The following is an 11,894-nucleotide window of genomic DNA, read 5'->3' on the forward strand; positions in this document are numbered from 1 at the left end:
ATTACTAAACTACAAAATGTGGCTCTAAGTGCCGAATGGAGACTGGACGGTGCTATCTAAGCTTCTGGTTAAGCACTTGCCATGGCGAGGTCGAGGATCATGTTTTCTCTATTTTATCAAATGGGCCTGAATCCACTTATTCTTCATTTTGGTCATGTCTAGTAATTAATCAACAGTCGAATAAGACAAATTTGCCAGCTCTAGCCTCTAGGTGTCAAGTGATGGTTGACCTTGTCTTTAACAAGTACCCGAGCAGACGTTTTTTGGAGACAAGTCGATCAATGCCTGTTTGGTTTAATTTTTTTTTAATTTAAAAATTATTATTAAATTTTTATAAAAAATAATAATTTTTAAAATTAAATTAAGTGTTATTTGATTTGATTTTTTTTAATTTAAAAATTTTTATAAAGCTTTTAAAAAAAATTTTAAAATTAAATTAAAGTTGTTTGATAAATTTTTTTTATAAGTTATAATTTTGATGAAAATTATTATAAAGGATTTTTTTTAAAAAAATAATATTATAATTATATTTAACATATAAAGATATATTTAAAATAAAATTAAAAAGTTTTTTATATTTTTAAAAAGAAAAGAAAAAAATTATGTTTAAAATTTTATTTAAAAAAATTTTTTTTAAAGATTTTTTAAAATTTATGTTTAATTTAATTTTTTTTTAAAGATAGATAAGTTGGAAAAAAATAAAAATCAAACAAGCACTAATTCTTTTGAGCCCAAAAACGAAGGGCCTAGGACGAGCCGGTATCAGTAGACCAATCTCCTCCTCCGTCATTGTAACATACAAGACGCAGAGAGATAATCCTAACGATCAAAGCCAACGATGAGCAACAAAGAAGACGCAAAGAGCGAAATCCAGAATCCAAACCCTAATTCTTCAAACAATCAAAGCCAAGGATCCAAGGGGAAATCATGCAAAGGATGCCTTTATTACTCTTCGGCTCTTAAATCCAAATCCCGAAACCCCACCTGCGTTGGCATCCCTAAGACTCTCCAACAAGGTCTCTCTCTCACACTCTTTTCTTATGTTTCGTTTGATTGCTTTGATTTATTCGATTTATTTGTTGAAATTTTGGAAAAAAAAATGATATGTACTGAATGAAGCTTATGATAGTACCCAGCTACATGATTGGGGAATCTGAGTTGGAAGCTTCCAAGGAAGGCCGCACTCTTACAGATTTCAAGTATGCTTGTGTTGGTTACTCCGTTTACTTAGATAACAAAGATTCCTCAACTGATCAGGCTCATAAACCAGTTGAATTACCATTCTGTGTCGGTCTCGAGGTATTTCCTCTCGTCTTTTATTTCTTTCTCCTCCTAAATGCATATATTTTGTATTTGTCTAACTTGTAGACTGTGAGTTTTGGCAACGTATTACTACTAGTATATTTTGTATTTGAATTGCTTGGAGGTTGTGAATTTTTGCAACAAATTCGTATACGAGGAGGGAGGGTGTCTATTGTCTATTGATTTGTATGTTGCTACATGCATACCTATGCTCAAAGGGTTTAGGACTCAGTTGGAGGAAATCATCAATTCTCAGTCTATATGAATATTTATGAATTTCAAATTTCTTATGTGGTTAGTTTGCATTCATGTCAGGTGATTTGTAAATTACCTATTAAAATAGTGGATATGGCTACTCAATCATATGTTGATTTACCTGTAAAAAAAATCTAGGTTTTCCTAAATGGTGAAATGGATGATGAGCATTATCTCACATATTTTCAATAGATTTCTTCCCTTATAAAATATGTTTATATAAGTGGTTAAATTCTTATCTTTATGTCTGTTATATTTCTGTCAAATCATATTCCACTATGGTTATCTGTTGCTTCAGGTATTGTTGGACAGAACACCTGCATCTGCTGACCATATTCCTGCCAATATCCATAAAAGCAAAGGTATTGAAGTCATTCAGTTCAAATTTTGTCTTTTTTTCTTTTTTTAAGGAAGTTGTGAGAATAAAGTTACACCAATAATATACATCAAGTCCTTCCCTCTTTGCACTAGTTCTTGCTGGAACTTGCTAGGAACATATTCTAGATGTTATCTCTTGGTGCATGTTATTTGTGGATGATATAATCGTAGCAGAGGAGACTGAGGCTGGAGTTTATTACCTGTTAGAAATCTGGAGGATTACCTTTTATAGTCTAAAAGTTTTAGGTTAAGTGTGACCAAAAACGGGATTCAGGAATGCAATTTCATTAAGAAGGTAGAAGCAGAGATGATGGAGTTTAATTGGTGATCAGAAAGTTTGTAGGAGCAACAGTTTTTGTTGTTTGGGTGTGGTGATTTGTTTGAAACATCTTCTGAAGAGGAGATATGTGATGCAGAACAAGGGAGGGAAAAAGAGAGAGAAATAAAGAATAGAGATAGAAGAGAGTGGGAAAATAGTTAAATTTAAGGGTAGGGAGATAAGAATAGGGGCAGACCGATCCAGGCAGTCTTCCACCAATTTGATTCATAGGATTTGAGCTGGAGATGAGTACTGATTTATGTTCTGTTCTAATAATGTGGTCTTTTATATTTGCTCTTTTATAGAAATCCACGGACATCCTCAACCTCAAACCCACAAGTCAACGCAGTCAATAGGAGACGAGTACTATAACAGGCAAGCACTGATTGAGATTGGAAATTCTTGATGCGTAAAAGATAATTATGTGTTTCTGCCTAATATATATTATCCAATAAAAGACCAGAATCCTGAATTGTTGATTACTGAATATACAGGTTTAAGAGAAATGCGGGGCTTGTTGCAGCAGGTGTTGTCAAGAATCTGAATAAAATTGGAAACCGCATAAAAGAAAGTCTGGATGACATTCTGTACAGGCGACCAAAGTGAGATTGCTGAGCACAATTATGATATATACTTGAGAGGGAAGCTTAATACAAACTTATAATGATTCTACTGTTTTTTTGTCTCCAATTTGAATTAAATCAAGTACCCTCTCTTCAGAGCAGGGGGGAAGAAGGATTTGACTGTTGTAATAAACACCTTTTACTTGAGTATATGAAGTCACTCCAACAATGGGAGCCTGTTTATTTACATAGCTCAACCTTTTGATACTATAATGAACTGCCACCTCCAAAGCAGCTGTAATTGTTACAAAGATAGCCCTAACTTCATACTGAGACCCTGCTAACTGCTAGGAAATTTCTAATGTTTACCACTGATGCATAGAATATTCATTGCAATTCTTATGCTCTTAATTTCTTGTAATTAATTCATTGCATGCGAAGAATGCGTTTTGTTTTCAAGTTTAGCCTTTAGATACTTCCTTCTTAATGCATATGATCTTTGCAATTAAAAATGGTATAAGAATTTTTTTACAAGAAAATTTGCATCCGAATCCATTTTTTCTCCAAACAAAAAAAAAAATGAGGCATGGTGGGCTGAAATTTTTGACTTTTTCATTTAGCTATTGTTTTCCCACTCCTTCGTAAGTGTGGTTATGTACAAATAAACGGATAATCATAAAAGTTTACTAGGTAGAAATAAAAATATAAAAAATAACTATTTATTTAATTTTATTACGTAATTTAATTTTTTTTAAAATATATATATTTTTTAAAAGATTCGATTAATTAAAAAAAAGGGAAAAGAAATAGAATTGTAAACAAAAAAAATAATTCTTCTTTAGTCATCAGGACTTTGCAGCAATTTCTTGTACTAGTAGTAAAAAAAAAGAGAAGAGTAAGGTGCCTACTTCTATTTAAACTTTTGGATGAGAAGGTGAGCAGCGGGTGCGTTTTGGGCAAGCAAAGTAAGCCTACATAAAAGATTAAAAAAAAAAAAGCCTCCCCAAGCAAGCAGTTGTGCTGCCCCAAAATTTTCAACTTTAACTTCCTCCTCTTCAACCAACCTTCTCATCATAACCCCGCGTGTTCGCCGCCTGTAGACATATTCGTATTGCCTTTCAACTCTTCCCCGCGCCCTCTTTTCTTGATTCCTTCTGTTCCTTCCTTCAATCTATTTACTTGCAAAAAATATCGAGTTTTGCTTCTTTTCTGTGAAACCAATTTGCATTGATTTTCCCTTGTCGGTAGCGGATTTTTTAGTGATTCAAAAAAAAAATGAGCGCGTGTAAGCGCGTGGTTCAGTTAGGGTTTAATGCGCATTCAGCTTCCCTAATTAACAGGTTTAGATATCGGCAGATTTCTCAACTCGTTAAGTCCAACGGAAAACGTGCCTTTCTCGTCGATACATTGGCTCTGGTACTTTTTTTTCTTTTTATTTATTTATTTATTTTTCTTAGAACTTGCTGTTTGGTTGCCGAGAGAACTGAGAAATAGAGTTGTAATAGTAGTTTACTTATGAAAATCAACGTGAGATAGTAGGTTTAATTCGAGTAGATTTTGGTTTTTTTGTTGAAAACTTTTGGTTGATTTTTTTTTTATATATATTTCTTTAACCTAGTAGAATTTTTCAAAATTAATTTTTATTTTTTTAATTTTGAGTTGTTTTATCATATAGGTTCGAAGTTTGGAAGCACAAGGTGTGCCATCAAAACAAGCGGAGGCAATAACAGCAGCAATAACTGAAGTGTTAAATGACAGCTTGGAGAATGTGTCACATTCTTTTGTTTCAAAAGCAGAAATGCAGAAGGCAAAGATGTTTTTATTTGTTTCCATTGCTTTTGTTTTCTGCTCTTCAATCACTATCGTTTTTAGTGTTATTTTTGCTTTGTTTTATTTTTGTAGACCGAGATGCTTCAGGAAGCCAATTTATCCAAGTTTAAGTCTGAAGTAAAAAGTTCTCAGGTACTGTTAATCTATAGCAGCAGTTTTTATCATGTGTGTATTTCATATTTAGATCTTGTCATTTGACTGAAACTGTACGCTTCAATCAATCTCTTACAGACTTTAGTATTTGGGATTCTCTACAAATGTTGTTATTGGCAGAAACTATTTGTTGTCACAGCTCATTTGATTTGAATTAATGATATCATGGCCATTTTTTTTTTGTGTGTCAACTTTCAGTGTTGCTAGTTCTGAGGCTGGGTTAGGCTTAGGGTACTTGAGCTTCTAATTGCTATTTTAGTACCCTTTTGTCCCAGCACTTTCTTCTCTTGCATTTCTTTTTTCTTGATGACGGCTAAGGTGTAGAAAAGGAAAGAGGTGAAGGAGAATATGAAGATGACAATTAACAAATCTTGTATCAAAAGTGAAGTGTAGGTTAGAGAAGAATACAGGGAGGTGTAGTAACTTGAAATCAGATGGATATTTTAAAGTTTAGGTCAAAGATATTTCAACAGAGGAAAACAATGAGGTTTTGGATCTCATATGCTTAGCAATTGATAATATATGAAGTTTTTATTCCACAAGTTATTCTAAGATGAATGAGTATGGGGATGGAAAGGGTTTTTTGGTAGTTTTTCCATTAGATCAATTTTGAAATTGCTAGCCAATTGAGACAATTTGAACTCATAGTAGCAAGGTTTTTCATATGATTAGACTTCATAGTAGTTCTCTGTATCAGTCTATCGATATGCACCATTATCTATAAATTTATTCCTAATCAGCAACTTCATCCATATATCTATGCACTAAAATTTTTTATCTTTAATTATTTTAGTTAATTTGGTCCTATCAATCTCACTTGGTTAAAATATTTAATTGTTGGGACCTGATCATTGCCTTCCCTCATTCTATTGTTGTACTACTGATGATTACTTTAGTTGAGATTGTTCTGTTATTGCTATGGTGGAGCATGCCCTTTACAAGCTTAGTGTTATTTGATGGCCATTAGATTTTATTCACTTTTTCTCATGTAAATATGTGTTTCTCAGAATAAGCAATTCTAAATGTTTTTTTTTTGTTTGTTTTTTTTAAGTTTTTGTTCATATATTCTGAATTGTCATTGATAGTGGACTATCAGATGGATATACTGCAAATACTTATAGTCCTGTGGTTTCTTATGAGTTTTTCTTTTATTGCAGGAGCATCATTTTTCTATGCTGCAACGTGAAACTGAAAAGCTTCGGGGTGACATAGAAAAAATGCGAAGTGAACTAAGGTATATTGTATGGAGTATAATGGAAATGGTTTCTTACTTTTTCTGAATATTTTGATGACTTGATTTTATATAATGGGTATCTCAAACAGGTATGAAATTGACAAAGTCACTGCTGGCCAGCGTCTGGATTTAAATCTTGAAAGAGGGTAAGTAGACTTAATTTTAAACTGCTTTCCTGCATGACCGTAGTTACTTTTTTCAGTTGTTACAATCATTTATATTCTTAACTCTGAACTGAGTTTAGGCGAATACGTGATGAACTAGCCAATCAGAATGCGGAAACTAACAACCTGACAAACAAGCTAGATAGGGTGAGCTTGTTTATTTTGTTTGAAAATTTGTGTTTAGATGCTGACATACAATATTAACCTTATCCTTTGAACTGTCTATAGGAAATTCATGCTTTAAGAGCCCAGTTGGAAGCTGCAAAGTATGATGTGATTAAGTACTGCATAGGTACCCTTGTTTCCATATCTGCAGTTGGGCTAGCTGTAGTCCGCATCCTGATGTAGCAGGACATTTGTTTTTAGTAATGCCACTTATATAAATCTCAAATTTCATTCTTTTTCTGGCAACTGGATTTCTGGGGAATTACTTGGTTGATGGATCCCAGTTGATCTGGAACAATTGTTAGTGCTTCTTTTAGAATTAAGCACTACTTATTGTGTGTAACTCTGCTTACTTGGTATGATTTTATGCCATTCTAGGAAGGTAAAGGAGATATTGTAGCATGATCCATTCTTTTTAGATCATGTAAAAGATTTCTTTGCATCCTTCTTTCAAGTATGATCAAAGCAACAAATTATTGGTCAGGCAATGGTGCGAATTTATCACTCAACACTTTAAAGTTGGTCTTTCATGATTACTTTGGGCTACTTCATATGCATGAATAAAAATATGTTTGAAATATGTCAATGTCAATGTAGTAGAATTCCAAAAGTGAGATTATTACAATTAGTTTGCTTGATTTTTTGTGTGAGAATATTTGATTATAGTGTTAATGCGGGTAACTATGATCTCTAGTTAGCATTTGAACTATGCCATTTTCTTCCAGCCTTGCAGCTGATAGTATTGTGGTTTCTGTTTTGACATATTATTTACATCTCCTTTTGTAAGACTAATCCAAATGCTTGGTAAATAAGAAGAACGTATATGCTACATCAAAGGGTCAACGTGTAGAGTCAAATTTTTAGTTTTATTGGCTCTTTCTTGGATATGGAAAAGTAAACATGATAATGTTGACCATTTATTCATGAATATGATATATACAAGTGCCAATTTAAGTTGTGTGCCCAAAAAATAGAAAAAAAACATGCTGTATATCATTAAAAAATTATTTAAATTGAAGAATGTATATTAGAAATGGAATTGTGCTTACCGTGTTAGTGTCCATGAACCAAAAAATATCCGTAAGCAGACCATGGGCAAGAAAACAAATTATTTATTGCCAATCGCATTGATTATCAAAACAAAGGTCGTGGACAAGGAAAAAGGAGAAAAATAACCCATAAATTCTAAAACAACCTTTACTTGAGATCATGGTTAACATAATTATTCAGTGAAACTAGCAATGGTGGCATGGGGTTCACAAGCTTGTGCAGCAGGGCTGGGCTCGACTTCTAGGTTGGGCTCAACAGGCTCCCCAAGCAGCTCCTCGGGGAGGTCTGCAATGCCCTCCAAATAGAAGCTATGGTAGAGCTTGAGAGGGAACAGAATTTGGTGCAGCCTAACCCGGCCGATGACCCCAAGGAAGATCCCTGTCCCACCAGTCACAGCCAGATACGAATCCTCGTAGGTCATGTAAGGTCCCTGCACCGTCATGTGACCGTAGTCGCCGAAGTAAAAGCTGGACAACGCCTCGTAACGCTCTCCATTCTTCTCCGGTTTGTGTTGGACCAGAATGCACATCCCCGATGTTATTCCTATCCGTTTCTGCATATCCCCCGTATACAGCTGTAATAAAATAACCCAAAAAAAGAGATGAGGAAGAAAGAACAAAGTATTAAAATGGGAAAAAGGAAACAGAGAGGACGAAGAAAGTTACTTTGTTGCTAAAACAGACAAGATCACCTAGAGACTTGACAGATTTCTGGCTCAAACTTAGATAAGCAGGACTCCCACGATCTCTCTCGTTTATCTCATACACATACAGTTCTTGGACTTTGCCTGCACAAAAGAAGACACCTAATCAGAAAACCCAAAATGATCATTATCACATGATCAAACACACACACACACACACAGAGAAAATGATACGAATAATTACAGGGTGTTGAGTTATTATTAGATGGAATGGCGTGACTTTTGAAAGTGAAAGATGTTTTGGGTTCTGAGAAACTGTTGTAGTTTGTGGAGGAAGTGAAAAGCTTGGAGCTGTTACTTAAAGTTGGGTTTGTGATCAGCTTGAAAACTACAGGCAACAGTGATTTGGTCCGTGAAGAAGAATGTGGCTTCACAGAAGGAGATGTAGTTGCCAAAGCAGAGGTTAAAGAAGCCATGGTTGATGCTTTTCGTGGTAGCTGTTGTGAGATAGAAAGTAAGTTAATTGATGAGAAATTGAAAGAAAGTGTTGGAGAGGTTCATAGTATATAGACGAAGAGTTGGAGTTGTTTTCTGTGAGGTAGAGAACTTTAACTGTATGGATGACGTTACAAACTGTGCATGGATAGTCGAAAAGAAACGTCCATCTTCACCTGCAAAAGTATGGATACTACTTATCTTTTAGGCAGAGGCAAAAATGTGAACGAAACTTTGGTTCGGTAGTTCTTGAAGAACTCATCAACATATATATATATATATTTCAATATTCTTTAGAATTTTAAATGCATACTAAGAGCGGTTATGAATAATTAACATGATCTTTACCTTAAATCACTAAAAAATTTAGGTATGATACTTTAAAAAAATTTTAATTTTTTTTTTATTTTTTAATTGCATTCGATCAAAATTTTATATTTTTGTTTTAAATCAATAATTTTTTATAACTAATAATTGACTAGTTTTCGTTATTCAAAATAATATTTATCATTTTATATTTAAATTACATTAAAATATCAAGCTAACTTGTCATAGTGGAGGTTGAGATTGTCATGTGATCATGTGTTAGTTTAACTAACATCAGTTTAATTAATCTTGAATATATATTTGATTTAAAATAAAAAATAAAAAATTTATTTAAATTTTGATAAAATATTTCCTTTAATATATGTCAATGATTTGTTAATTAATCGTGAAGATATATTTAATTTAAAATAAAAAATAAAAATTTATTTAAATTTTCATAAAATATTTCCTTTAATATGATGTCAATGATTTGTTGATTTTTGTAATATATACATGTATGTTCGTTTCAGGTACATGCATAAGGGTTACTATTTAATCAAATCTCCTTGAATTTTGATAAAATATACCCAACAAAATTGGTAAAAAAATACTTGATTTGCCTTTCATCCTTAAATAAGTAATATATGCTTAAATTAAGCAAAGTTTTAGCCAATTTTTACCCATAAATAAGCTCAATTATTTGCTATTTGATATATGACTTAAGTTGCTATTGATATATATCAAATGTATGATAAAACTATCTTACATTAAATCAATTTTCTAGATTAACTTGTACAAAACAAAACAAATGAAAAGCTACCAACATTTTCTTTGCATAATTAACTTAAAAAGAACAACATAGAATAATATTTATGACTAAACCCATTTTCATCCATACCCCATAAGTCCATAGCTTCAATTAAACTTCTTGCTTCTGTTTTGCATGTTTTGTCCACTACCACTTCTTCAACCCCATTAATTTTCCAGTCCAGGGAATGGACAACTCAACCTGTAACTCGGCACAGCGACGAGTCGGCTCGCTCGAGGAGCAGTGAGTCCAAACAAATCGTTCATGTCAAGCTCGCTAGGCTTCATTCCATCAGGCAACTCCCAATTAAAGCAATGAAGCAAATGAGCCACACTTAACTCCAATCCATATAACCCCAGTTGCATTCCCGGGCAAGACCTCCGACCCGACCCAAACGGAATGAACTCAAAGCTACTACCCTTAAAATCAGGTGCAGCGTCATTCAGAAATCTACTTGGTTTGAACGCATCCGGGTCTTTCCATGAAGACGGGTCACGCCCGATAGCCCAAGCACTGATCATTATACGCGATTTGGCAGGTACTCGAAACCCGGCAAGGACGGAGTCCACAGCCGTCTCGTGGAGGAGGAGAGGGATTGGTGGGTGGAGGCGTAAGGTTTCTTTGATGGCACATTTGAGGTAGGTTAATTTTTCAAGGTCGGATTCATGGACGACTCGGTTCAACCCGACTACATCGGCGAGTTCTTGCTGGACTTTCTTGAGGTCTTCGGGGCTCTTCATTAGCTCCGCCATTGCCCATTCTATTGCAGATGCCACGGTTTCAGTTCCACCAAACATTACGTCCTGTCATAGACGTAAATATAGTAGTTGAATAAAGAAATATGCATGCATATATAAACAAATCACTTTATTTGGTAAGTAATTAATTAGAAATTTATTGAAATAGATTTGATAGCTTTAACTGTGAATATCATATCATCACCCAAATAAGAATAAAGAAAGAAAAAGTGGTAAGCATGTTTCTAACATTTAAAGTAATTCTTTACCATGATAATAGCTTTGATGTTATCCTTGGTGAGCCTGATCGTAGGCTGGGACGACTCGTCATAATCTCCTTTGGAAACATCTTCGCTGTAAAAAGCCATTAATTCATCTACCATGTCTTCCTCTATGTCATGATCTTTGCCATATTTCTTTCTCTTTGCCAAATGTTCATCGATGATGTGGTCAATGAACCCATCCAGTGATGCCCGAGCCTTGACTAACCTCTTGCGAAATTCTTTCCCATGAATCCACCCCAACCATGGGAAGAAATCTGCAAAATTAAAAGCTCCAAAAAGCTTGGAGAATTCTTGCAAGATTTTGACAAACTCATCTTGCCCGTCTCGTGAAAGCGACCCAAAAGCTGCCCTGTAAGTTATGTTCCTCGTCAAGGCAAACACCAACTCGCCAAGGTTAACAGGGGAACCCAGTTTCTTCATCACGGTTTCGACGGTCGAGCCCACTTCTTCACGTACGGAGGCCCAAGACTCAGCTCGTTTCCGACTGAAGACCTTCATGACACAGATCTTACGCATCTGACGCCAAAACGGGCCGTAATTGGCAAAGGCCATATCAGCTCTATCATAGGTCAAGTAGATTATGGCATCGTTTGCGGGCCGATTTGAGTATATGCTGTCTTGGGTCTGGAGGACCTCTCGGGCCATTTCTGGCGTAGACACAGCCACTATGTGAAGCTTGCCCATCCTAAGGTGGAGTAGACCGCCCTGACCGTACTGTTTGGCTAGCCGAGCTAGCCCACGATGAGTCAATTGGTCCATCATGTTCATGTTGCCAATAATTGGGTACCCTTTAGGGCCTGGAGGGTATGCGACTTTCCTGCTGCGGCACAACACGAAAATGAAGAAAACCAAGAGAGAAAGAAGAAAGAAGATTGATGAAGATTGAAGAGATGCTAGAGTTTGCAGGAAATCCATTGAAAGGATGAATTCTACACAGGTTTATGGATATAATTTGCGAGAGCTAGCCTTACACAAAGGGACTGAGGTTGAAATTTTCAAGTGGGAATATAATATAAGGCCCTTGACACTTGCAAATTAGTAAACTAGTTAAGAGTGGAGGCTGAAATAAGGAAGTAGAAGGATTATGGTAGCTTTCTTTCTACATTTGGAGGTTTATTTCTTTTTAATTTGATTTTTCCATTCCCACTATCTTCAAGTCCAAATAACTTTTGGGCTCCACTAGGCTGGACAATCATTCCTTACTAACA

At 34.9% G+C, this 11,894-nt stretch overlaps 3 protein-coding genes and 1 pseudogene across 4 annotated transcripts; 2 read left to right on the top strand and 2 right to left on the bottom strand.

Annotated features, from left to right (window-relative positions):
- The first annotated feature begins 711 nt into the window (after positions 1–711).
- On the top strand, positions 712–3,064 carry LOC18607695 (uncharacterized). Its single transcript, XM_007041975.3, has 5 exons — positions 712–1,016; positions 1,130–1,299; positions 1,856–1,919; positions 2,560–2,629; positions 2,749–3,064. Exons 1-5 carry the CDS (start codon positions 839–841, stop codon positions 2,858–2,860), a joined length of 594 nt encoding a protein of 197 aa, XP_007042037.3. The 5' UTR covers positions 712–838; the 3' UTR covers positions 2,861–3,064.
- An 881-nt stretch (positions 3,065–3,945) lies between these two features.
- LOC18607696 (coiled-coil 90B-like protein (DUF1640)) lies at positions 3,946–6,851 on the top strand. The gene is made up of 7 exons (XM_007041976.3): positions 3,946–4,233; positions 4,493–4,624; positions 4,720–4,779; positions 5,958–6,034; positions 6,124–6,180; positions 6,279–6,345; positions 6,427–6,851. The coding sequence occupies exons 1-7, from the start codon at positions 4,093–4,095 to the stop codon at positions 6,544–6,546; spliced, it is 654 nt and encodes a 217-aa protein (XP_007042038.1). The 5' UTR covers positions 3,946–4,092; the 3' UTR covers positions 6,547–6,851.
- A 643-nt stretch (positions 6,852–7,494) lies between these two features.
- Positions 7,495–8,709, bottom strand: LOC18607697 (allene oxide cyclase, chloroplastic-like). Its single transcript, XM_007041977.3, has 3 exons — positions 8,301–8,709; positions 8,079–8,200; positions 7,495–7,987 (listed from the first exon to the last, which is right to left on the bottom strand). The coding sequence occupies exons 1-3, from the start codon at positions 8,530–8,532 to the stop codon at positions 7,586–7,588; spliced, it is 756 nt and encodes a 251-aa protein (XP_007042039.3). The 5' UTR covers positions 8,533–8,709; the 3' UTR covers positions 7,495–7,585.
- A 987-nt stretch (positions 8,710–9,696) lies between these two features.
- On the bottom strand, positions 9,697–11,634 carry LOC18607698 (cytochrome P450 84A1 pseudogene; annotated as a pseudogene). The gene is made up of 2 exons (XR_016024538.1): positions 10,672–11,634; positions 9,697–10,468 (listed from the first exon to the last, which is right to left on the bottom strand). The product of XR_016024538.1 is annotated as a cytochrome P450 84A1 pseudogene (transcript).
- Between the last annotated feature and the right edge of the window lie 260 nt (positions 11,635–11,894).

The sequence above is a fragment of the Theobroma cacao genome, chromosome 2 (assembly GCF_053813885.1).
Source record: "Theobroma cacao isolate CCN51 chromosome 2, ASM5381388v1, whole genome shotgun sequence".
Lineage (NCBI taxonomy): Eukaryota > Viridiplantae > Streptophyta > Magnoliopsida > Malvales > Malvaceae > Theobroma > Theobroma cacao.